Source organism: Topomyia yanbarensis, chromosome 2, assembly GCF_030247195.1.
Source record: "Topomyia yanbarensis strain Yona2022 chromosome 2, ASM3024719v1, whole genome shotgun sequence".
Classification (NCBI taxonomy): domain Eukaryota; kingdom Metazoa; phylum Arthropoda; class Insecta; order Diptera; family Culicidae; genus Topomyia; species Topomyia yanbarensis.
The window spans coordinates 436,629,032-436,652,571 of NC_080671.1; the positions used below are offsets into that span (position 1 = coordinate 436,629,032).

At 44.2% G+C, this 23,540-nt stretch overlaps 3 protein-coding genes and 1 long non-coding RNA gene across 4 annotated transcripts; 2 read left to right on the forward strand and 2 right to left on the reverse strand.

The window, feature by feature from the left end:
• Positions 1 to 2,398: 2,398 nt before the first annotated feature.
• Positions 2,399 to 2,897, reverse strand: LOC131682045 (uncharacterized). Its single transcript, XR_009304014.1, has 3 exons — positions 2,810 to 2,897; positions 2,525 to 2,753; positions 2,399 to 2,467 (listed from the first exon to the last, which is right to left on the reverse strand). It is a non-coding gene; the product is annotated as an uncharacterized LOC131682045 (long non-coding RNA).
• Positions 2,898 to 5,095: 2,198 nt separating this feature from the next.
• LOC131685547 (zinc finger CCCH domain-containing protein 14) lies at positions 5,096 to 9,456 on the forward strand. Its single transcript, XM_058969354.1, has 4 exons — positions 5,096 to 5,305; positions 5,405 to 8,135; positions 8,196 to 8,486; positions 8,551 to 9,456. The coding sequence occupies exons 1-4, from the start codon at positions 5,267 to 5,269 to the stop codon at positions 8,811 to 8,813; spliced, it is 3,324 nt and encodes a 1,107-aa protein (XP_058825337.1). The 5' UTR covers positions 5,096 to 5,266; the 3' UTR covers positions 8,814 to 9,456.
• Positions 9,457 to 20,209: 10,753 nt separating this feature from the next.
• Positions 20,210 to 21,730, reverse strand: LOC131685549 (mitochondrial chaperone BCS1). Its single transcript, XM_058969356.1, has 2 exons — positions 21,268 to 21,730; positions 20,210 to 21,212 (listed from the first exon to the last, which is right to left on the reverse strand). The coding sequence occupies exons 1-2, from the start codon at positions 21,728 to 21,730 to the stop codon at positions 20,404 to 20,406; spliced, it is 1,272 nt and encodes a 423-aa protein (XP_058825339.1). The 3' UTR covers positions 20,210 to 20,403.
• Positions 21,731 to 21,795: 65 nt separating this feature from the next.
• Positions 21,796 to 23,540, forward strand: LOC131685550 (O-glucosyltransferase rumi homolog). Its single transcript, XM_058969357.1, has 3 exons — positions 21,796 to 21,910; positions 22,052 to 22,194; positions 22,247 to 23,540. Exons 2-3 carry the CDS (start codon positions 22,056 to 22,058, stop codon positions 23,311 to 23,313), a joined length of 1,206 nt encoding a protein of 401 aa, XP_058825340.1. The 5' UTR covers positions 21,796 to 21,910; positions 22,052 to 22,055; the 3' UTR covers positions 23,314 to 23,540.

A 23,540-nucleotide genomic window follows, 5' to 3' on the forward strand; every position in this document is an offset into this window, starting at 1 on the left:
GGAATTTCTGGGATTTCCCGAACCCAGCGAAAAATGTCAGTCTAGGAGAACAGCAATGAAACGAAGATATGATGATACCTCAATGGGTCAAGCAAATGACTTTCCTAGGCGTTCGAAGAGAAAGAAGCTCAACGAAAATTGTCAGTCTAAGAGAATAGCAATGAGACCAAGATGTGATGAGACCTCAATGGGTCAATCTAATAATTTTCCTAGACGTTCGAAGAGAAAGAAAACGACAAAGGCTGTAAATGAATATTTATATTTTTGAATTAACAAATTTCTGAAATGTTACTATGAATAGATTTGCTATATGATTATAAACGTTATATAATGAGTTAGTTGTAAGTTATTAAATTTTTGAATTCACTTTCTTAAAAGGGTAAGAGCTGTTGTGTACTGTTAGAAACTGGTATACACCAGGAAACAGTTAAAGATAAAACTAATTATAGTTTTTGGCAACACTGTTGCAAGCAAAAATAGAATAAAAAGTTCTATCTAGGCGATCTCGCCTCAGATCGATTTGTACCTCCAAGTTATAAAGTGCGTTTTATTTACCGAGCGTCTTCTCTAAGTTTTCCCTCTGCTTGCTTCTGCCGGTGGTTTCAACTAAGTTCACGGTTACAACGGATTTCGGATTTAGCGTTGTCCGAACGGAAGTAGAGTAAAAGCTGGTAAGTCAATATATAACACTGGCAAGAGCTGTAGTGATGCGTCGCTGTAGCGGGCTGTACGGCTTGTGCAAATGTAAATATATCGAAAAAAATGTAGTTTATCGGTACCGTTGGCATCCCTGTTGATAAGAAATCGGATGTTTTCCAACCATTTTTTCCTTGAGTCTTATGATGAGAATGATGGTGATATATGCTATCCAAAATCGAAAATCGCCTGGAATCATTGGAAAAAGATTCGTCTTGTTCCACCGATCAAATCGGTATCTTTAATACTCGTCCGTTTGGATAACTTACTTTGAATACTTTTAGATGAGCATACAACGAAAATTGATCACAAGCTCGCACAATGTAATACTAATGATATTCCCGTCTAAGCTGGTCAGGGATGCCAGGTACACAGATCAGTCTGTTTCACAGATTTTCAATGTTCTGCACAGATTTTTAAAACTACGCAGATTTCCAGTTTTCTCTTTTAATGCACAGATTTCCACAGTTTTCTGTTATAATCCACAGACTAGTACAGATTTCTGACCTCGCGCTCAATTTTTGCCGCGAGCAGGGGTGCCAACCTTCCAGATTTATCTGGATTCTTCAAGATATTTAAGCGTCATCCAGACATACAGATTTATGTTTGTCTGATCCAGATTTCAAGGAATTTGTCCAGATTTATCCAGACAATTAGAATAATAAGTTACAAGAATACATGGTTGATTTTTTAACCACCTTTTGAGCTACAACTTTTCAAAACAAAACTTTTTAGAAAAGCTGGAAACACAGCATACCCTAATTTTTTCGCCAACAGTTCGCTAATTTTGTCGAAGAGTCTTGGATTGCAGGAACATACAAAAATGTTTCACTAATAAATTGTAACATTTATGGCTCTCCCAAAAAATTTAGGCCGTCCAGACAATTCCAGATTTTTTTCAAAAAATGTTACAGATTTTTTGGAAAAGCACTTGGCATCCTTGGCCGCGAGTAAAAACTAAAAAGAGGTCGCCATTCCTTTGACAGATAAAATTGATTTCACCAAACCGATTTTATTGAATCAATAAAATCGATGTTGTCAAACATCGAACCGAAAAGATCGAATACAAAAAATCGATTTTTCAAGCTGAAAAAATCGATTTTGAAAAAATCGCATCGACATCGCCCATTCCTAGATTCTCCACTTCGGCGTCTAAGTGATTACGAATGCATGGAAACAAACGTTGCGCCTTTTCAGATGAAATTCTATAAATTTACACTCATCAACCAAATAGACCGTTTGTAAAAATCGGACCTCGATTGCGATTCAATGAGCGGGGAATACCTGTAAATGCCTGTCTCGGCAATTTACTAAATTGAGAACAGCAGCTATCGCCACTGCGCGGACCGAAGAAAACAATCTGGAGGTTTCCTCCGATATTGCCAGTCGACAACGTGAACACAGTTTCTCCGTTATCACTTGAAGTTCGATGCAGCATGTGCTGCAAAAGGAGTGTTTAAGGTTTACACAAAAAATCTTCAAATACATGGACCGAGACATTGATGAAAACGTGATCGCTCATAAACCGGACGTTATTAATCTAAATAAATTTTTAGACTACTCCAGGGCATTACGATATGCTCTGTCTTAATAAAACGGGGCAACGATTAACCAATAAATAAAACTTTTCGACTCTTTCAAACACTATTTTATCTTAATGATTTCAGTTATATGATTCATGTTATTAGACAATTAGGATGAACCCGATCGAGATGTGAGCGGAAGGTATATTTTCGCCAAGTTTCTCGTTCTTCCGATGACGATGAACGAGCTAAAATCAAGCAACATAAGTCTCACTATCACACAGTTCTTATGAGACAATACTTACTTTCACAAAGCACTGTTATCAGTATTGCCTGGCTATTTGACTTTGCTTCCGTTTTATTCGGCGATTTTCTTTCCGTGCAACTTGGTGATCTCTCCGCATATCGGTATAATAAATCCAGTTCTGGCCGACAGGCAGATAACTTGAAGGTCTTTGGCGTATTTTTAGCTCCTGTATCCCCTGTCAATGACATGCCAGTTTTGGCTACAGAAGTTGGTAAATTTCTGAAGCCCTAGAGCAAAAAATTGACTTATCCAAAAGAAATTCCACGAAACCCGCATATATTACCTTATCAGTATACAAATTTGATGGTCTCTTTTCCCGTGGGAAAGTTTGATTGTTCTAGCATTCGTACATTTCTTTGGCAATGGCATCTTTACTTCGACTGTTAGATCTAGCTCGTACAACAGTTTAAAATAATTAGTTTGCTACTTACAAGCATGTAGGTATCAATACTTACCCTAATTCGGTAGCTCCCGCTCCTGCCTAAGCTCAGTGATAGGAAACAACGGCCTCAAAAGCTCCAGTTTGTGCACAACTTCTTTTTATCATGCTCCGCTTTACTGCCGATAGAATGAATATTGACGGCCACAATAACGAGAACAGAGATGCCAGGTACTTTTTTCAAATGTCTGCAATAATAATTTTAAAAGTCTGGGAAGAACAAAAAAATGTCAGGAAAGCTAGTGTAACCAGTGCCTTTATATTCAAAAATCTGCAAATATCTGCAACAAAACTAAAAAATCTGCAAATATCTGCAACCAAATTAAAAAATCTGCAAATATCTGCGTCATCGAAAAAATCTGCAGCTTAAATTAAAAGTCTGCGAATTTGCAGACTTGTCTGCAAATCTGGCATCTCTGAACGAGAACGACCGCACTTGGGATCTAAGCCGACCTACACTCAAAAAAAAGTAAACGTTATGCCTATTGATTTTACACATAGATTTTTGCAATTAACGGAGGCATATAGACACTATTTGCTGGCACATAAACCTAATGTGTGTATTTACAAGAAATATTAATCTTACATTCACATTTCATAACTATTAGACACATAAAACCCCACTCTATAACAATATGCACAACTTATGTGTGTGCATATATAGTTTATACAGTTGACACATTGAAGCTATGTGTGCGCGTGATAACAATAGCATTTCTTCTTCATATGAATTTTAAGCGGTTTGAAGCAAATAGAATTAACGTTTGGATTTTTTTCAGTGTAGAGCATTTAATTTTGAAAAACGATTTGATTTCGACGTCAAATGTAAACAATTAAAAATAGCAAATCCAGCGCACACTAAGAATAAGTTCGAAAACAAGTTCGAAAATTCCTCAATGCAATATTTGCTTATAAAGTGTATAAAATTATAATGTCGCTATAATTCTACGAAAACATTATAAATTTATATTTTATTTACTCTAGAAATGTATAACAAATTTTCATCAAATTAGAAAAAATGCGTTTAATTTCCATTTTTGCATCAACTTTGCACTCCCTTGCAGAAAAGTTTGTTTAACAAACGTCCTACGCTGATTCACTTTGTTCGACGTTTTGTTGAATGTAGGGCTAATTTTTTGTAGGGTTTTGACATCTTACACACAACGCAAAATACATTGCACGCAACACAAAATACATTGCACGCAACGCAAAATACATTACGAATTTATATTTTGATGGAAAGAAATGCATTTCATTTAGCTGATTTTTAAAAATGCATCACAAGTGATCTGTCCCCTAGATTTTCATGCATATACTTCTAATAAGCATTCAATGAGTGGATAGACCGAATATGTCCAATGCATAAAATTTACAGCAGAAGACACGAGAGGCAGATAGAACAGTATGCTATCGATGTATAAATAAAATTCTGTGTGTAATTTTAGCTGAAAATTTGTAAATATTTGCTTTAAACTTGATTTTCTCATTTCGAGCTTAATGTCAATTAGAACATTTTGAACAAGTGGAAGTTAACATTTTATGAAAGAGAAAAGTTTTCTTCTTCGTCTGTTGCTATGTTCCATAATCGACGATTAATGGTTTGTCCATTTTCCTCTAAAAGTGAATTTTGACGGTATGCTTTTTGGCCCTTCTAAAAAACACACAAGAATTAAGCAATTTCAAAGAAAAGTGAAGACTTTTTCCTGTCCAATCTGCAAAAGAGAGCCTCTCTTTGTTTTCTTTCTCTTCTGCGAATTACTCGGTCACTTTTCTGATTTCCCGTCAACTGTATGCATAATAAGCTAGTAAAAACCTTTGTCTTTCGAAACATACCGTTAAATGTTTAAAACGTTAAACGTTTCGATTATTACCGCGAAACAACAGGTAATAATCGAAAGAGAAAGCGAATAAAGAGGGCTATCATTTGCAGATTGGACCTAATGAAAAAAAGTCTTCAAGTTGAAAACTTTCATCTAACCGGAGCTTGTTTCAAAAGTCTGCCTGGCTTCTGACAGAATGTTTGCCGCAAATGTATAACAAACTTCGCCGAAACCGGTTTATCTCCTGCAGGCCGGATTGAACGAGCTGTACTGTATTCGTGCGCTTTTCATAACGTTCGTGCAGAGAAAGTAAAAGTAAGAAACGTCAAAAGTTGTTCCGTGGTGGTGCACGATCTATGAAAAGGAAAAGTTTTTCACTCAAATGGTTACAACAGCAGTCAATGAAAATTAAATCTACTTTTCCCTGGTGATTTGGTTTGAAAGTTAAACTTTATTGGTGGAAATCGGACAGCACTGCAAAATGGATTCACTTGGGTCAGAAATTGGCCAGAAGATGAGGGTAAGCACATAGATTTTTTTTCTGTCTAGTATTGTGATTTGTTGATAAAGTGAACGATTAATACGGGGTGCATTCTTTTTATATTTCAATATGATACAGAGCGCCGTCAAGGCAAAACTTATCGAGCTGGGTACTGGTTCAGCAAGTGGATACATCGACGATGAACTACCGGACTATGTGATGATTATGGTGGCGAACAAACGTTCCCGACAGCAGATGATAGATGACTTGCAGCTGTTTCTGGGTAGTCAAACTGAAGTGTTCGTAAGTTGGCTGCACCAGGTTCTACAGAAATTGGAGGAAGTGACGTTGCCTGCGTCTGCTGCAACCACCGGTGGAACGGGGAAACCCGTAAAGGATTCAAGCGGAAAGCGCAAGGCTAGCGATCAAAAGGACAAGAAGGAGAAAAAGAAAGATAAGAAAGCAAAGAAACTGAAGGAGAAGAGCCCGGATGCTGCTGAAGAAATACGTACGCCTCCACACCCAGCCCCGCTGGGTGCTAGTTCTATTCAGGATGTGTTTGCTAATCAGCTGATTCAGCAAGCGAAAATGTCACTAGATATTGAAGGGTCTGCTCCGAAGAAGGATGTGAGAGAAACGACTCCTCCCTTACAAGAAAACTCTAATTCACGAACAGAAAATGAGTTTGATATTCCAACTATTTCGGAAATTGCTGGGCAGAGTGCGCTGCAAAAACATCAGAAAGAATTGTGCGAGCTGGAGGAAATTCAACAAAGAATTAAACAAGCAAAAAAGCAGCTTAAAGCGATGGGTTCCGATGAGTCGGAAGATGAGGACTTTCTAAACATTAAGGCTAACGATGATGATTTGGAGAATATCGAGGATGGTGGTATTGCCCAAGCTAAGAGGAAGGAGAAACTGAAAGCAATCGTTGAGTCGGAAAAACGTGAGGAACCTGAGGAAGAACTGCGCAGTGATACGCCTCCACCACCGGTTGCATTGACGGCAAAAAAGAAATCTGTTATGGAACGCTTGGGAACGCGTCCAGATCCTAAAGCGACCTCAGAAGCGGCGGCTCCTGAGCCTGTTACAAACAAAGGAAATATTATAAGCCTTTCGGCTCATCGAAGGGAAGAACGGGAATTGTACGTTCCAGTTTTTCGTCGAAAAGAAATGGAAGAACAGAAGGCTAAGGCTAGAGAGGCCAAATCTGCTAGGCCCAATAAAAGTCGGAGTCGTGAGAGAGACCGGCGACGCTCTCCTCAAAGTTGGCCGGTTCGACGGGAGAATAATCGGGATCAATCTCGGAGCAGGCGTGAGCGTGAAAGGGAGAGGGAACGGGACAGAGCTAAGAGTCGCGAACGAGGTCGTGAACGGGATCGTGAGCGAGAACGAGAACGTGAGCGCGAACGGGAACGGGACAGAGGCCGTTTGGCTGGTAAAGTGAGCAACGGAACTGACATGCGAACTCGAATCGGTTCTCGAGTAATTGTTCTTCCCCCGAAACCGGAATACATGGAAGAAGATGAGCTGGAAGTTCCGATTCCAAGCGTGGTGAAAATTCAGCCCCGTCCTCAGATACCGAAAAACAAGCAACCTAGCAAAAATCTCCTTTTAAAAGCCATGGCCGAAGCGCAGCGTTCGACGACAGCAAATATAAAGAAAACGATAAGCAATCTAGAGGAAACTCCCTTGCGGCATCGCCGAATGTTGATTGAAATTCCGGGGGCGAAGGCAGAGGATTTGCAGCCGATAGCTGTTGGTTACAATGATGATGACGATGAAGATGAGGACATTGTAAATCATGTTCTCGGCGGTGACGACGACGAGGATGATGAATTGCAGCGAATTCTGGCTAACGCCAATGACGAATATATACCGGAACCAGTGTCCATGTCGATGTCCGGTCGATCAGACACCGATAGCGATGAATACGTTTATGTACCCTCTGCAAAACTGTCTGATCATGTTGTCTCCGAATCGCTCGAAGAATATGACCCCAAGGAGGTCGCTAAAAATCCTAAGTTTGTTGTCACGTTAGATGGCGGGTCGTACAAAAAAACCTCTCGCGTTTCTCCTAGTCACACGCCACCTCCCCTAGCAAAACCGAAACTTTCCATTAAAGATCGAATCGGTGTCAAAGTATCCCCAAGCAAAGCAGAAAGAAACGCTACTCCGCCAAAGGAGCACAAAAGCGATGATCATGTCCATCAGGAAACTCTCAAACGACGCAAGGAACGCTTCAGTGTAAGAACTCCTTCGAAGGATGCTGGCAAACAGCGGGATGGTGCATCAAAAAGCCCACCGGAAAAGCGATCCAAATCATCATCCGCGTCGAAAAAGTCCAGTCCTGCCAAGCGAGCCAAATCGGCTCGTGCATCCAGTTCTAATTCGAATAAAAAAACGTCACCGAGTCGAGATTTGAACGAATTGCTACTACAGCGCACTAAAGAATTGTTGGTAGATGACAGTGTGTCCTCCTCACCCATCTACATGTCTAAGACGGATTACGAGAAAATCGAGCCCAATTCGTCGTCCCGCAAGCGGAAGCGTGTGTCGCCTATTCAGTTTGCGCTCACCGATGAAGAAGCGGATGATACTGATGGGGAGTACAATCACCATCGAGATCGTGAGCTACGGGAGAGAAAATCGGTGGAACGAGCCGGCAGTGTGGATGAGGATAGCGTTGGTAGTAGGCAGGATCAGCGGAAGGAGCGCGAGAGTGAACGAAGAGGGAATGACGACGAGAGGAGGAAAAGTGGTGGTGCGGAGGAAAATGGTGGAACCGCTGCTAGTGCTGAACCAAAAACTCCGACAAAGAAAATTAGGAAATTGGAATCGAGCAGAAAATTCGATGACATACCACAATGTAAGTAATTTTAAACTATCAATGATCTATGAATTAATACGTTTACCCTTTAACGAACAGTGCTCAGCTCCGTTTCGGTTCCTTCGGATGGACTGTCCAAGAGCAAGGCCACCATTAAAGAACGCTGCAAGTACTTTCCACTTTGTCGTCAGGGCGACTCCTGTGAGTTTCTACATCCGAGCACTATTTGTAAAGCGTTTCCGGCATGTAAATTCGGTGACAAATGTATTTATCTACATCCGTTTTGCAAATACGACAAAACCTGCCATCGGCTGGATTGTAACTATATGCACACGAAACCGCTTGCAAGCCACGGATTGGGTCCTAGTGGACCGTCAGCCCCTCCATTGGGTAAGTGCATAGCATTTCGGATTCGGAGTAAACCGGTTAGATTATTTTTCACCATTAATTTCAGCTTCCTCGGTAGTTCCGGTTTCGAACTACATATCCATAAGTGCTAAACCCCTTCCAATGATGTGTAAATACTATCCAGGCTGCACGAATGGGCTGTGTCCGTACTACCATCCGAAGATGTGCCGCTTTGGGAAGCACTGCATGAACAAGGTGGAATGTAATTTCTACCATCACGAGCTGCCTGGCGGTGGCAGCGGTCTTGGAGAATACCACGAGGCACCGCCGAAGGACAAGTTCAAGTGGATCTCTCCATTCTCGGCTTAGTGCGAGTGTTTTTTTCTTTTCGATATTTTTAATGGGTTCATTTGGAACTTAGCGCTGTCACTTATTCTACCGGTACCTCTATTTCTAACGGTATCAATGTATTCAATTGACACACACACACATACTGAAATGCATACATACATGCTAGTTTCTAAGGTTATTTGATGTGTTTCTATTGTTTTTGTAGTTCTAAGCTAGAGGTATTTATTTTGATTTGCCTGCTTTTGACATAGCAAACATTACGCATACAGTAGTGCTCCCTCTCGAAAGAGAAGCGTGAGTTTAGAGTCAAAATTAGATCATTGTTCTGTTGGTCTGTTCGAGGAGCCCGCTAGATGAAAACATTTCTATTGTGGCTTAACAGAGTCTCATATAGATGTAAATAGTAACACTTGGAGCAAGGAAATTGTGTCACAGAAGAATAGTTTGAAAAACAACTGATTTTGTTTTGGGCGAGAGTAGGATTAAAAAATAAACAAGAAAATGCTCGTTGCTGGTGTGAACAACGGATAAATGTTTCATTATCGATTACAACCCAAGAAAATCATGAACAGAAGAAGCAGTGAACTTTTATGTTGCAATTAAGTTACGACATCATAACAAGTGCTAGAGTTTTGATAACAAAAATTTTGTTTGACAAAAATAATAATATAATCGTTTCACATACAAGTAAAGTGCAAATGGCTAATATCCGAATTTCTCAGACAGATCACTGTCCAAGACTATGTTTAATTTCTGTCGTAACACATGGTATTTTAAATTATTTAATTAAAAATCGCCTTCGATAACTGCTTCGGAACGCTTCCGGAAATTACCGCATGTACGTTTTACCATGTTTAGGTCCGAAGATGTCATCACCGCCTTGATTTGATTACTTTTGAGCAACCTAAGTATACCGTCAGGGATGTTCTTGATATCCCGTGTCGGATTGCAATTGAGAACCGTTTTCACCGGGCTATTGTCCGACATTCTGGCTACGTGCCCGGCCCACCGTAGTCGTCCGATTTTCGCGGTATGACAGATGGGCGGCTCCCCCAACAGCTGATGCAACTCATGGTTCATTCGCCGTCTCCATGTGCCGTCTTCCATCTGCACTCCACCGTAGATGGTACGCAGCACTTTCCGTTCGAAGACACCAAGTGCGCGTTGGTCCTTTACGAGCATGATCCAGGTCCCGTGCCCGTAGAGAACTACCGGTCTAATCAGCGTCTTGTAGATGGTCAACTTCGTACGACGGCGAACTCTGTTCGACTGAAGTGTCTTGCGGAGGCCAAAGTAAGCACGATTTCCTGCCACGATGCGTCTACGAATCTCTCTGCTGGTATCATTGTCGGCGGTCACCAGTGAGCCCAAGTACACGAACTCTTCAACCACCTCGATTTCGTCGCCACCGATGCAAACTCGAAGCGGGCGGTTCTCATTCTCTTCTCGTGAACCTCTTCCTATCATGTACTTTGTCTTCGACGTATTGATGGCAAGTCCGACGCGCTTGGCTTCTCTTTTCAGTCTGATGTAGGCTTCCTCCATCTTCTCAAAGTTTCGTGCAATAATATCAACGTCATCGGCGAAGCCAAGTAGCTGAACGGACTTTGTGAAAATCGTGCCACTCGTGTCGATCCCTGCTCTTCTTATTACACCTTCCAGCGCGATGTTGAATAACAGACACGAGAGACCATCACCTTGCCGTAACCCTCTGCGTGATTCGAAGGGACTCGAGAGCGTCCCTGAGACACGTACTACGCACATCACCCGATCCATCGTCGCCTTCACTAATCGCGTCAGTTTGTCCGGGAATCCGTACTCGTGTATAATCTGCCATAGCTGATCTCAATCGATAGTGTCGTATGCGGCTTTGAAGTCGATGAACAAATGATGTGTGGGCACATTGTACTCGCGGCATTTCTGCAGTACTTGACGAAGAGCGAACACCTGGTCCGTGGTAGATCGTTCGCTCATGAAACCCGCCTGGTACTGCCCCACGAACTCTCTTGCAATTGGTGATAGTCGACGGCATAGTATTTGGGAGAGTACCTTGTAGGCGGCGTTCAGCAGGGTGATTGATCGGTTATTACAGCAATCCAGCTTGTCGCCCTTTTTGTAGATAGGACACACGACACCTTCCATCCACTCCTCCGGTAAAATCTCCTCCTCCCAAATCTTGGTAATCACCCTGTGTTTTAGTAGCTCGCTTGGTATTTGGTCAACCCCAGCGGCTTTATTATTTTTGAGCCAGCTAATCTCCTCCTAGATTTCTTGGAGATCCGGAGCCGGTAGTGTAATGTCTTCCGCGCGTGCTCCCAGGTGCGTTACCGTGCCATCCTCGTCGTCTGCTGCATCGCCGTTCAGGTGTTCTTCGTAGTGCTGCCGCCACCTCTGGATCACCTCACACTGGTCCGTGAGAAGATTCCCGTTTGTATCTCTGCACATGTCGGCCTGTGGTACGTGGCCCCTGCGCGAGCGGTTCAACTTCTCGTAGAATTTCCGTGTGTCTTTAGCGCGGTACAGCTGCTCCATCGCTTCGCGATCTCGGTCTTCCTGCTGGCGCTTTTTGGTCCGGAAAACCGAGTTCTGCCTGTTCCGTGCCTGTTTATATCGCGCCTCGTTCGCCCTCGTGCGGTGTTGAAGCATTCTCGCCCATGCTGCATTCTTCTCTTCGACTAACTGCTCGCATTCGCCGTCGTACCAGTCGCTTCTTCGGTCCGGGCCCACCGTACCTAGTGCAGTGGCTGCGGTGCTACCTATGGCGGATCGGATATCTCTCCAGCCATCTTCAAGGGCAACTGCGCCTAGCTGCTCTTCCGTTGGTAGTGCCACTTCCAACTGCTGCGCGTATTCTTGAGCCACTCTGCCATCTTGTAGCCGCTCGATGTTTAGCCGCGGCGTTCGGCTTCGACGAGAGCTATGCACTGTCGAAAGTTTTGAGCGCAAGCATACTGCAACCAGGTGGTGGTCCGAATCTATATTCGCACTGCGTTAAGTGCGGACGTGTGTGATGTCCGAGAAGAATCTACCGTTGATTAGAACGTGGTCGATTTGATTTTTTGTTACTTGGTCCGGTGATCTCCAGGTGACTTTGTGGATATCTTTGCGAGGGAAGAAGGTGCTTCGGATTACCATTCCACGGGAGGCTGCGAAGTTCACACATCGTTGGCCGTTGTCATTTGATACGGAATGCAGGCTGTTAGGCCCGATCACCGGTCTGTACATTGCCTCCCTTCCTATCTGTGCGTTCATGTCGCCGATGACAATTTTCACGTCGTATGTCTGCTCCAGCTGCATGTAGAACGCTTCTTTCTCGTCGTCGGGTCTCCCTTCGTGTGGGCAGTGCACGTTGATGATGCTGTAGTTGAAGAAACGGCCTTTGATCCTCAACTTACACATCCTTGCGTTGATCGGCTGCCACCCGATCACACGTTGGCGCATCTTGCCCAGCACTATGAAGCCGGTTCCCAGCTCGTTGGTTGTACCACAGCTCTGGTAGAAGGTAGCCGCTCGATGCCCGCTTTTCCACACCTTCTGTCCCATCCAGCAAAGTTCCTGCAGCGCCACGATATCGAAGTTGCGGGGGTCTAGCTCGTTGTAGATTATCCTGTCACATCCTGCGAAGCCGAGCGATCTGCAGTTCCATGTTCCGAGTTTCCAATCGTGATCCTTTATTCGTCGCCTGGGTCGTTGCCGATTGTTCTGGGTCGTATTCTCTTCTGTATTGTTCGTTATGTGGGTTTTTTAAGGGGTGGCTTATGGGGCCTACGCCAACCACCTGTCTCGCCGGTGGGCCATCGTGCCAGGACTGCTTAAGGTCCCATGTGACAATCAATCCTCATTCTTTTACCGGACGGCGTGGCGAACGGATCGCCTAGAAGCACTCACGAACTAGCACCGAAGCAGCGGATCCAGTGGCTCCCCGAATCCCCTACCGGACGGCGTGGCGAACTGATTGCTTAGAAACGCTCGAGAACCAGCACCGAAGCAGCGGGTCAAGTGGCTCCCCGAATCCCTTACCGGACGGCGTGGCGAACGGATCGCCTAGAATCACTCACGAACCAGCGGATCCAGTGACTCCCCGAATCCCTTGCCGGAAGGCGTGACGAACGGATCGCCTATAAGTACTCACGAACCAGCACCGAAGCATCGGATCCAGTGACTCCCAAAATCCCTTGCCGAACGGCGGTTGCAAACGGATCGCTTAGAAACGCTCGAGAACCAGCACCGAAGCAGCGGATCAAGTGGCTCCTCCAATACCTTACCGAACAGCGTGGCAAACGGATCGCTCGAAGAACCAGCACCGAAGCAGCGGATCAAGTGGCAAAATATCAGGACAGGAACCATGATGGAAGACCACCGGTTCGTTTTGGCACCCGGGGATTTGACTGAAAATTACGACAATGAGCATGTTGTGTTCCGTCTTGTAAGAAGATGAAATGACAGCCCACAGTAACCTTCTTCATCCACGCTACAATAATATCCTGCAGAACCTTCAAGTGAACATCGGTTATTACCATCCTTGATTAACCGTGTGTTGCAAATGGTGAGCTGATAAGTTCCTACCTCACGCTTCCACGGTTCGAAAGATGACAACTGACCGCAACCTGAGAGTGGCGTGCTTAGCTTGTAGTGCAGCCTGGGCACTGTTGTGCTTCTGACACCAACGAAGTCAGGAGGTGCGTATCCGAGCGTCTATTCATCAGGAAATGTGGCTCAAACAGCGTCTGACTGACATCCAGCGGCTGAATAAGAATGGATTTACCGCAAACAACCCGACAACGAATAAGGGATAACGATTAGAAACTAGGATCTTGCATCTTAAGAACTTTGAACCCGCACGCGCAGGGCTCCTGGCTCGCGAACTGCGTAATGTTGGCGTGCACGTGGTAGCAATACAGGAAGTACGACATCCGGAGAACGCGAATTCAAAGCAGTGGACCCCATTGCGAACACTTCATTCGGGTACCACATCTACTACAGCGGTGGTGAAAGAGCAGAACATGGTATTGGTTTCATACTAATTGAGAAGCGGATGAAGCGAGTTATTCTGTAGAAGCCGATAAACGATCGAATCTGTGTGTTAAGAAATAAGGGCAAGTTCTTCAACTACAGCCTAATCAGTATTTATGCGCCAACTAACGACGAGTCCGATGATATGAAGGACGCGTTCTATGAGAGCTTAGATAAAACCTACGGAGATTGCCCAAGACAAAATGTTAAAATAGTCATCAGAGATGCTAATGCACAGATTGGGAGGGAGCAGTTCTTTCACCCAAATATTGCTACGCAGAGTCTTCATTCTGCTACCAATGATAATGACCTTCGGCTTGTAACTTTTGCTGCTGCTAGGTGGATGACAATCAGTAGAACCTATTTTGCACGTAAGGATATCCGAAAGTACACATGGAGATACCCAAGCGGCAGTAATTTTTCCCAAATAGCCTCGTACTGGTAGATGAACGACGGCGCCAATGGTTGAGTGGTAAGCGCGACCCCAATCATTCCAGTTGGTCTTGGTTCAATCCCTGTCGTGGTCGTTGAGATTTTTCAAAGGTGAAAAAATCTGTGGTCACGTCTTCCTTCGGAAGGGAAGCAAAGCCGTTGGTCCCACAGTCCATGAGTTGACGGATCGATATCTAGTCCAGATAGTGCAGTCACCTCTCTGGCACCGGTAATGAAGAAGTAGAATCCATCTTCTATACTTACTAACAAGTATTCTCTTCCCGTGATACTTGTGGGGTGGCAGTAGTATCACAGATAACAGACGTTTAGGCTAGAACAAAATTTCTTCAAAAACCTGTGTAAACTTTCAAATTGATATACGTTGAAAATCCGTGTTTCACTATTGCCATCTGCGCAACTGTTTGCTACACGTGTTTGACAGCTGCACTCTAGCTGCATTGTAGTGATCACTGCGCCATCTGCAAACGTTTGCCAAATATGTTTCAGATGTCTTATTTATTCGGAATTTCAGCAGCGGGTATTTACACACGATTCAAATCGAGCCTAAACGTCTGTTATCTGTGGTAGTATATACGGCCTCTAACAAAAGCAAGTATCGAACTAACATTCCTTCCACGATCTACGTTCGGGCCTGACCAGCGCCGGTATTGATCAATAAAAACCATAAAAACAGTTTGGGATTACCAGGAGTTGCACATTGAAAGGAGAAGTGGCAGCACTGGCGAATCGCCCGGACGTGTCGTCGTTCACGTCCAATATTTTTCAAAGTTTTTCAGTGATATACAATATATTTAACGGGAAAATGAAGCCGATCGTTTAGTAGGTAGTTTTTCCTGTTGAGTTACGTGTTAGTAGGTTGAAATATCGCGAGAAAAGTGTGATTTTGCATAAAAATTTATCGTCCCAACTTTGCCATTGAAGTATGTGAAGCAAGCCACGAAAAAATACGCCCGTTCGTTCCTGTTTGTGCCTACAGCGCCGCCTGCACCTGGGTAGCTGATGCAACAATTTCACGGATGGAGGAGAATTCTTCACAATCATAAATTAATTTATTCAGAGCTGGTGAGATCGTTTCATGTCATTTTTCAATATTTTTTGTAAATACGTGCCAGAATCAAAAATATTTTCCATTCTGGAAGTGCAAATATATTGCAAATATCCAATTGTTACGTGGATGTATACACGCGGGGCTTATCGTATGGCGGTCTCAGAATGTATTTGTAGGAACAGGCATTCTTGAAATGGGTCGTTGGATGTACAGTAGAGCTACCGCCTTTCATTTCCAGGGCTAAACATGTGTACATCTATCGATGAAAACAAATATATCTTTACATAGATGCAGACAAGTTTCTTCCATAAAAACACTGCTGGACACTTGGAAATGGATTGTATACACACATGCACACACAAATACACACACATCGCTACTGCGCTGTGGTCACGATAGATGTGAAGAACGCGTTCAACAGTGCTAGCTGGGAAGCCATCGCTGCATAGACTGAGGGTTCCCGACTATCTATGCCAGATCCTGAAGAGCAACTTTCAGAGCAGAGTGCTGCTGTCTCAACGCTGCAGCTGCCTAGGAAAGTGAAAATCGTGGGTTTCGCGGACGACGTGTCACTAACGGTGATGGGTGTGACACTTGAAGAAGTGGAGGTGACGGTGACAATAGACGCGATCGAAAGCTGGATGAACGGGATCAAGCTGCAAATAGCTCACCACAAGACGGAGGCGTTGTTGGTCAGTAACTGCAAAGCGGCTCAGCGGATGCAGATCGACGTTGGAGGGCACGTGATTGTATTGAAGCGTACACTGAAGCAATTGGGAGTGATAATCGACGACCGGTTGAGCTTCAACAACCACGTTGACTACGCCTGTGAAAAGTCAGTGAAGACAACGAACGCAATAGGGAAAATCATGCCAAACGTCGGCGGCCCAAGAAGCAACACGAGACGTCTACTGTTTCATCGATACTCCGATATGGGGTTCCTGCCTGTGGTGCTGCGCTGAAAACCAAGCGGAACCTTGAAAACCTGAACAGGACATTCCGGCTGATGGCCATGCGACTGTGCAGGAGACACAGGAACACGTGGTCTTCGAGTTCCCTAGGTTCGAAGAAGCTCGTATGACAGTGGACAATATCGTCGAAGAGATGTGCCACGACGAACATACCTGGGACGCTGTCAACAGAGTGGTTACGAGCATACTCTCCGCAGAGGAAGTGGTAAAGGTACCAACAAGTAGCCACAAATCGGGTTAGAGAGAAATTCCGCCTTCGAGGAACTCTCTGACTATGTAAACTAGGTCCACCGCCGGGGACCAGTTGAGTAGTACGTGACGTAGCACCGAGTTTGGGTCGTCGGGGCGCCTGTGAACCGGGCGTCAAGCTTCACCGGAATCGTCGAACCGATCTCTACACCCTACCGAGTAGCTCGTGAGTAAACTAGATCCACCGCCGGGGATTAGATCGAGTAGATCGGGACGACGCGGAGAGCTAAGTGGTTCACAGAAACGAACCACGGTATCAGGAGGAATCAACCGCTCGGTTTCAGGAGAACAGGCTAGATCCATTGTTGGGTACTAGACCGAGTAGTTCGCGAACAAGTGCGAGGTGAATGGTTTATCGGGAAAGTAGAGCGAAACGGAACGAGAGGGAGTCAAAGGGCTCAAGAAATTGTGGTGGTAAAACCAAAGAATAATCGGTATCGGGAGAATTTCCTTCGCCAGGGAACTCTCCGTCGACGTAAGCTAGATTCACCGCCAGGGACTAGACTGAGTAGACCGCGAAGAGACACCACCAGTCGCAGGTCGTTGGGGCACCAGCGATCTGGACGCCCTGTTCCACCGGAATCGCCGAACTGACCTCGACACCTGGCAGGGTTGGCTCGATTGCGAGAGAACTTCTCTCGCCGGGGAACTCTCCGTCGGAGTAGGCTAAGTCCATTGTCGGGGACTAGACCGAGTAGTTCGCGAACAAGTCGGGAGCTCAACGAGTAAATGGCGCTGAATTGTACGAGAAAGGAGTTGCGGTGCTAACTGGCACAAGGGGACCGAGTCATGGTGCTAAATGGCATAAGGGAGTCCAAGGGTTCCGTGAATTAGACAATTTGAAGTTTGCCGCCCAGATTGTCTTCGTAGGGAAGGAGCACTAAGTCTCGACTCACAGCCAGCTTTCCGACTGCCATGCGGAAATTGCCAGTCTGTGTGGATGGTGGAGAACTGATGGTGTGTCGAGGAGTGGCGCTGTAACCCTGCGGAAGAAACAAACTAGTAAGTAGTTGAATTAGAGTGGGTGCTATGCACATAAAAGCCCCTCCTCGAAGTAATGCCGTAAAGTAGTGCCAGGGAGGAATCAGGCAGCCCAAACCCGTTCCCTGAGACATTAGGGTTTTTGCACATTTTCCCTTCTCAGGGTATTCTTAAATTTTTTTTACTGCTCTCTAAAAAAAAGGAAAAAACATCCACCAGGAGTTGCAGGAGCATTGAAAGATGCTTCACTACTCCCAAGCGTAATTATTTGCTGATTCCCTAGACTTCAGCTAGTCATCGATAAGATAACGGAGTAGCAGCCAGGGGTGGTCGCACAAGCTCAAGCTCGAACTCAATAGCCTCGTACTGATAGATGGACGGCATTTCTCCGATGTCATTAATGTGAAGGCCTTCAGAGGCCCAACCATCGACTCGGATCATTATCTCGTATTAGCAAAGATTCGTGCATGATTATCCAGCCTCACGAGTTCAAGAAACAACAGAACGATGCGATTCAATATCCAACGTCTTTCGGCTGAATGTGTAGCAACTGAGCATTACCAGAAGATGAGACCAACGTAACTGGCAATGTCAACAGCATGTGGGAGGCTGTCCACGAAGCTATGACTATAACTGCGTGATAAGTGATAGATATAGCTCAGCGGCGCCAACGAAGCGGTTGGTTCGCTGAAGAGTGTCAGAGAGTGACGAACGAGAAGAATACGGCCAGAGGCCGTAATTGTAATTGTAATTGTAATTGGAATCGATCGTAGAGTAGTGGAAGAGGCCTTCGTGCCTTTTCAGACGGAGATAGTGAAGATAGGCTTAGCAACTTAGCCAAGACAAAGTACATGGTCGCAGGTAGAGAGGTAACTCTAGTGGTGTGGGCTCCGAGGTAATGCTTGATGGTGACGTGTTTGAAGAAGTCGAAGAATTAGTTTATTTTGGTACACTTGTGACGTGCGACAACGATGTTTCTCGTGATGTAAAAAGGCGTATTGCCGCTATCAACAGAGCCTTTTACGGTCCACGTAATCAGTTTAGGTCTCACAATCTACAAACGTCAGCAAAAGTTGCCTTATGCAAGACACTGATCCTCCCTGTCGCTCTTTATGCCCAAGAAGCGAGAACGTTGAGTGAGGCAGATAGGAGAGCATTCAAAGTCTTCGCTCTTTATGCCCAAGAAGCGAGAACGTTGAGTGAGGCAGATAGGAGAGCATTCAAAGTCTTCGAGCGTAAAGTGTTGCGGGCAATAATCGGGCGAAAATGGAGTGTGACGCAGACGCATGAATCATGAGTTGTACCAAGTGTACAAAACTGCGGTTATTGTTAAACAGATAAAATACGGCAGACTGCAATAGGCTGGTCATGTGGTACGAATGTCGGAAGAAAGAATTGCAAAAACAATATTCAGCAGGGAGCCAGGAAGAGGACGCCGAGTCCGTGGAAGGCCGTACGTTGGGGTAATTCTTGATTCAAAACTCAGTTGGTCTGCTCGCATCGATTTGAGAATCAAAAGAAGGAGATCCAAACTCAAATACATTTGGTGGATCTACATAACAATTGTTAGACCAATGCTGACATACGGGTGCATTGTGTGGTGGGAGAAGTCGCAATGTCCCTGATGACGATACCTGGTGCTTCACGACAACACCTACTGCTGCTCTAGAGGCACACTTGAACATTAAACCGTTATATGCGTCTCTGGAACAAGAAGCACTTGCGCATATCGTTTTCAGGTTACTGGGCTCTGAAACAGTTATTCAATAGATCGTACAACGCGTCAAACAATACTGTGGCCCCAAAATGAATACTTGCTTCCAGCGACCTTACACTTAAATGTAGTTTTCTTTTTAAATCTTTTAAGGTGATATTTCCTCCTCGCAAAGAATGACGGTCTGGCTCTGTGGTTTCTACTATTGTGAAATGAGCTTAGCGCAGTCCCATTCGCTAAAATTTTTCTTCCGGGTGCGAGTCCAAGAATGTCCAAAAATTTCTTACATTTTTAGCTCTCTATACACATTCGAATCTATATTGAGGTAGCTAAAACTCTAGGGTATGTTATTTTTCCTTATTCAGTATGGTAAAGAGCTGTAGGATTTTTCACTAGGGTGCACATTTCTTCGGGAGTGAAGCATTCAGGTTGTTTACTGTTTTGTGTTGTAATTTTCTATTTCTCTAAATACTGTTTTCACCTACCATTCCCGACCCACCAGGAAAATGATAAAACTACAGGGCAAGGCACAAAGCCCCGAATAACACGGGAACGTGCCAAATCAATATATACTGATTCTTACTGACGCGTCTTGTAACCGTTTGCTATTGATAAGACCTATCACAGAACATAATATGTGCAAATCGCACTCTGTATAATAGTTACTCCTTCTGTGTTGTAATGTAGGGAAGAAATAGGTCGGTCCACTAGCATTCTCCGTGTATCATCGACATGAACTCGCAAGTACACTACGAAAGATGATTTAATCGTTCTTCTAGAGAAAAGATACATGCAAGCTGTGAGTTGCCCAAAGCTACTGAACTAAATACGATAATTCACTCGATAACCAATTTATCTGATAACAGAATCCGAAGAAACAATAGAAATGTAAAATCCTTGAAAACCATTGTCATTCAATGTGCGAGAAGTCAGCTACTAATTATATCCAATTTTCTAGTATATTACTGGTTATTTTAAACTTATAATGCAAAAAAAACATAAAACGTTCTGTTCTTGTTGTAAAACGTAGTACATTTAATTTATGTGTAAAGATATAGCTACTAAAACTAACGACCAAGTTGCTCATAAACAGATACTTTGCTCAATGGCGTTCTCGCAGTTTATTCAACATCAGTCTACACTTTCAGCCTCACCAAACAAACTACACGAGAACGATCGCTAATTTTCCCATATATGGGCCACATTATCCAGCACCGTTCGCTGATCGGACATTTTGTGAATCATAAAGTATCCCTGAATCTGCGCGGGACTTACATCCTTGCCGGTTTTCAGAACGCTATCCGCAAAAATTTTCGCATTAATCGCACCTTCTTCGTTGGTGTAGAAACGCAAAAACATTTCCTCGAGCTGGTGTCTGCTGCAGTATCCCACGTATTCCTTAACATCCACACGTCCCGGCCGAATCAATGCGGGATCCAATCGATCCAAATAGTTGGTTGTCATGAATACGATCCTCGCCTCGGTGGAAGCTACACCGTCGAGACAGTTCAGTAAACCACTGAACGTAACCCGATTTAGTCCTTCGTAAGCAGCCTTTTGCTGCTTGGTATCCTCGCGTGAAAGGAACGCTGCATCAATGTCCTCCAGCAGAATAATCGATTGCTGGGGTGCAACATTCATTAGGTGGTTCAATCGATCGTCAGTCAGTCCCCGTTCCGATAAGTTCAGCAGACAAATGCCAAATTCAATTTCTCCTGCCAATGCAGTGATGAAACTTGATTTACCACAGCCAGGTGGCCCATGCAGAAGATAGCCTCTGCGGTAGGGAATCCCTCGATCGTCGTACCATTTAGGATTCCGTATAAACTCGCGACAATCGTGTAGAATACGATCCGATACACCGGTATCTAGAACAACCGATTTTATAGGGCGTCGCTTTCGTGGATGGCCGAATGGCCGCCATTCAGATCCCATGGCAGTGTACATTATGGTTTTACCTTCGGTGTTTTTGAGGGCCAGGTGTCTTGCTGCAAAATAAAATCATTATTTCAATGTATAAGAGAACGGTGAACACAAACATACCTTCTTCCAGAATTCTAAAGTACAAATTTTTATCTCTTCCAAACGCAGTTAGTTGCACTGTCTCCCAAGGAACTCCCATATGCAGATCGAGTGTGTGCTGTTCCCGCGCCCGATCGACTTTGATCCAGGTACCACCGTAGCGCATAATGTGTGTTCCAATTGATGGTATAAAATCGTACTTTGTTTTAACATGGCCTGTGTCTCGTTGTTCGAACGAAGTCTCCACGCTGAGATGTTGGGTATGTCTGGCTCCTTTCTGGGTGATCCATTGCAGCAACCACTGATAAGATTTATCCCGACAGGGTACCTCAAGAGTGATCATGTAATGCCGGCGGAACAAAATTAACCCTCCTTGCAGTCCTTTACGTAACATTGCAGCACCGGCACCGAGACCGAACAGGCCGAAACCGGCCCCGAAGTACGGGTTATCGGATAAGGCTCCAATGTACTCCGTGATGGTCATCGTTGGTTTCGTCGATTTTGTCACACAATTTCCACAAATTTACGCGTCGAAACAGATGATTTTCATGATTCACGTGTAGTACGATACGTCAGAAGAAGATAATCAAAACAAAACCGATACTAGTACCGAAGCCGTCGATCTCGATGAACCGTTAGATGAACCACATGAAGCGTGCCAAAGGTGCCTAACAAGCGTCTAGTTCATTTCATTCATCCTTATTTGTGTTCATTCATTGTAAACAAATTGTACCGTTCAACTTTCGTTTGATCTCGTTTGCATTACATTCCAGTGATTAAAATAGTTTTTCTTGTGAAATTTCAGTATTATGATGAATGTTCCACTTATTTTTCTAATAATAATAATAACCGCTCCGAAGATCTACAGCGACGATGGCAAATGTGTGGAAAAAGGAAGCTGCACAGGACAAACAACCGACGAACCACCTGTTAATTTGTACACACCAGGTAAAAGATTAATATTGGATTAAATTTTCAAGCTGACCTGTTATCCTTCCAGTTCATAACAAGTATTTTCAACTAATAGAAGAAGCTCTCGCTAACTATAAACCGTGCCAATCTGCGAACTGTTCTTGCCACGCGGATGTACTTAAAAACGATATGCGTCCGTTCAAGTCCGGTATCACTCGGCAGATGATTGAAAGAGCCCACACGTACGGTACCAAGTATCAAATCATAGATCACCGTATGTATCGTCAAAAAGACTGCATGTTTCCGGCACGCTGTTCCGGGGTGGAACATTTTATCAAACCAAACTTACCTAAACTTCCCAATATGGAGCTGATTATCAACTGTCGCGATTGGCCTCAGATTAGCCGAAACTGGGGACACATGGAAAAGCTACCAGTATTGTCATTCAGTAAAACTGATGACTACCTGGACATAATGTATCCCACGTGGGCCTTCTGGGAGGGTGGTCCAGCGATTTCTCTCTATCCAACCGGACTTGGACGGTGGGATCAGCATCGAAGTTCGATTACGAAAGCTGCCAAACAGTGGCCGTGGGCAAAGAAGAAAGCAAAAGCTTTCTTCCGTGGATCGCGAACATCAGATGAACGGGATGCATTGGTTCTGCTATCACGTCGTCGGCCGGAGCTGATCGATGCGCAGTATACAAAAAATCAAGCATGGAAATCGTCGAAGGATACGTTGAATGCAGAACCTGCCAGGGAAGTTCGACTGGAGGATCACTGCCAGTATAGGTATCTGTTCAATTTTAGGGGAGTAGCGGCAAGCTTTCGCTTCAAGCATTTGTTTCTCTGCAAATCATTGGTGTTTCACGTGGGCGATGAGTGGCAGGAGTTTTTCTACAATTCGCTGAAACCGTGGGTCCACTATGTACCGGTGGCAGTTAATGCCAGCCAGGAGGAGCTGGAGGAACTGATACTGTTTTTTGAAAAGCATGACCAGTTAGCGCAGGAAATTGCTGACCGTGGCTATCAGCATATTTGGAACCATTTGAGAATGAAGGACGTCGAGTGCTATTGGAGGAGATTGTTGAAACGATACGGGAAGTTGGTCAAATATGAAGTTCAACGGGATGTGGATCTGATTGAAATATTCTAGGGAATTGCGGTTGCGTTGTTGTGTAATGGCAATATGAGATAAACTTATAAATTTATACTCTATGGTAAATATTTATTTTATGTTAGATTTTAGCTGAACAGGTAGCGGTCTACGACGAAAACGACACATAACCTTCCATGATGGATGTTGAAATGGGTGGTTTAAAAAGTGTCAATTTCGAAGTCTGTCGCTTCGTCATCCATTTTAAAATAAAAGACAATTTAATT

What these genes read in the sequence shown, in the direction of transcription:
- LOC131685547 (XM_058969354.1), top strand. Translation starts at nt 5,267, where the DNA reads ATGGATTCACTTGGGTCAGAAATTGGCCAGAAGATGAGG. An exon ending in ATTCGATGACATACCACAAT is followed by an intron (nt 8,136 to 8,195) that starts GTAAGTAATTTT and finishes TTTAACGAACAG; the next exon opens with TGCTCAGCTCCGTTTCGGTT. An exon ending in ACCGTCAGCCCCTCCATTGG is followed by an intron (nt 8,487 to 8,550) that starts GTAAGTGCATAG and finishes CATTAATTTCAG; the next exon opens with CTTCCTCGGTAGTTCCGGTT.
- LOC131685549 (XM_058969356.1), bottom strand. Translation starts at nt 21,730, where the DNA reads ATGACCATCACGGAGTACATTGGAGCCTTATCCGATAACCCGTACTTC. An exon ending in CTTTAGAATTCTGGAAGAAG is followed by an intron (nt 21,213 to 21,267) that starts GTATGTTTGTGT and finishes TTTATTTTGCAG; the next exon opens with CAAGACACCTGGCCCTCAAA.
- LOC131685550 (XM_058969357.1), top strand. Translation starts at nt 22,056, where the DNA reads ATGATGAATGTTCCACTTATTTTTCTAATAATAATAATAACCGCTCCG. An exon ending in TGTTAATTTGTACACACCAG is followed by an intron (nt 22,195 to 22,246) that starts GTAAAAGATTAA and finishes TTATCCTTCCAG; the next exon opens with TTCATAACAAGTATTTTCAA.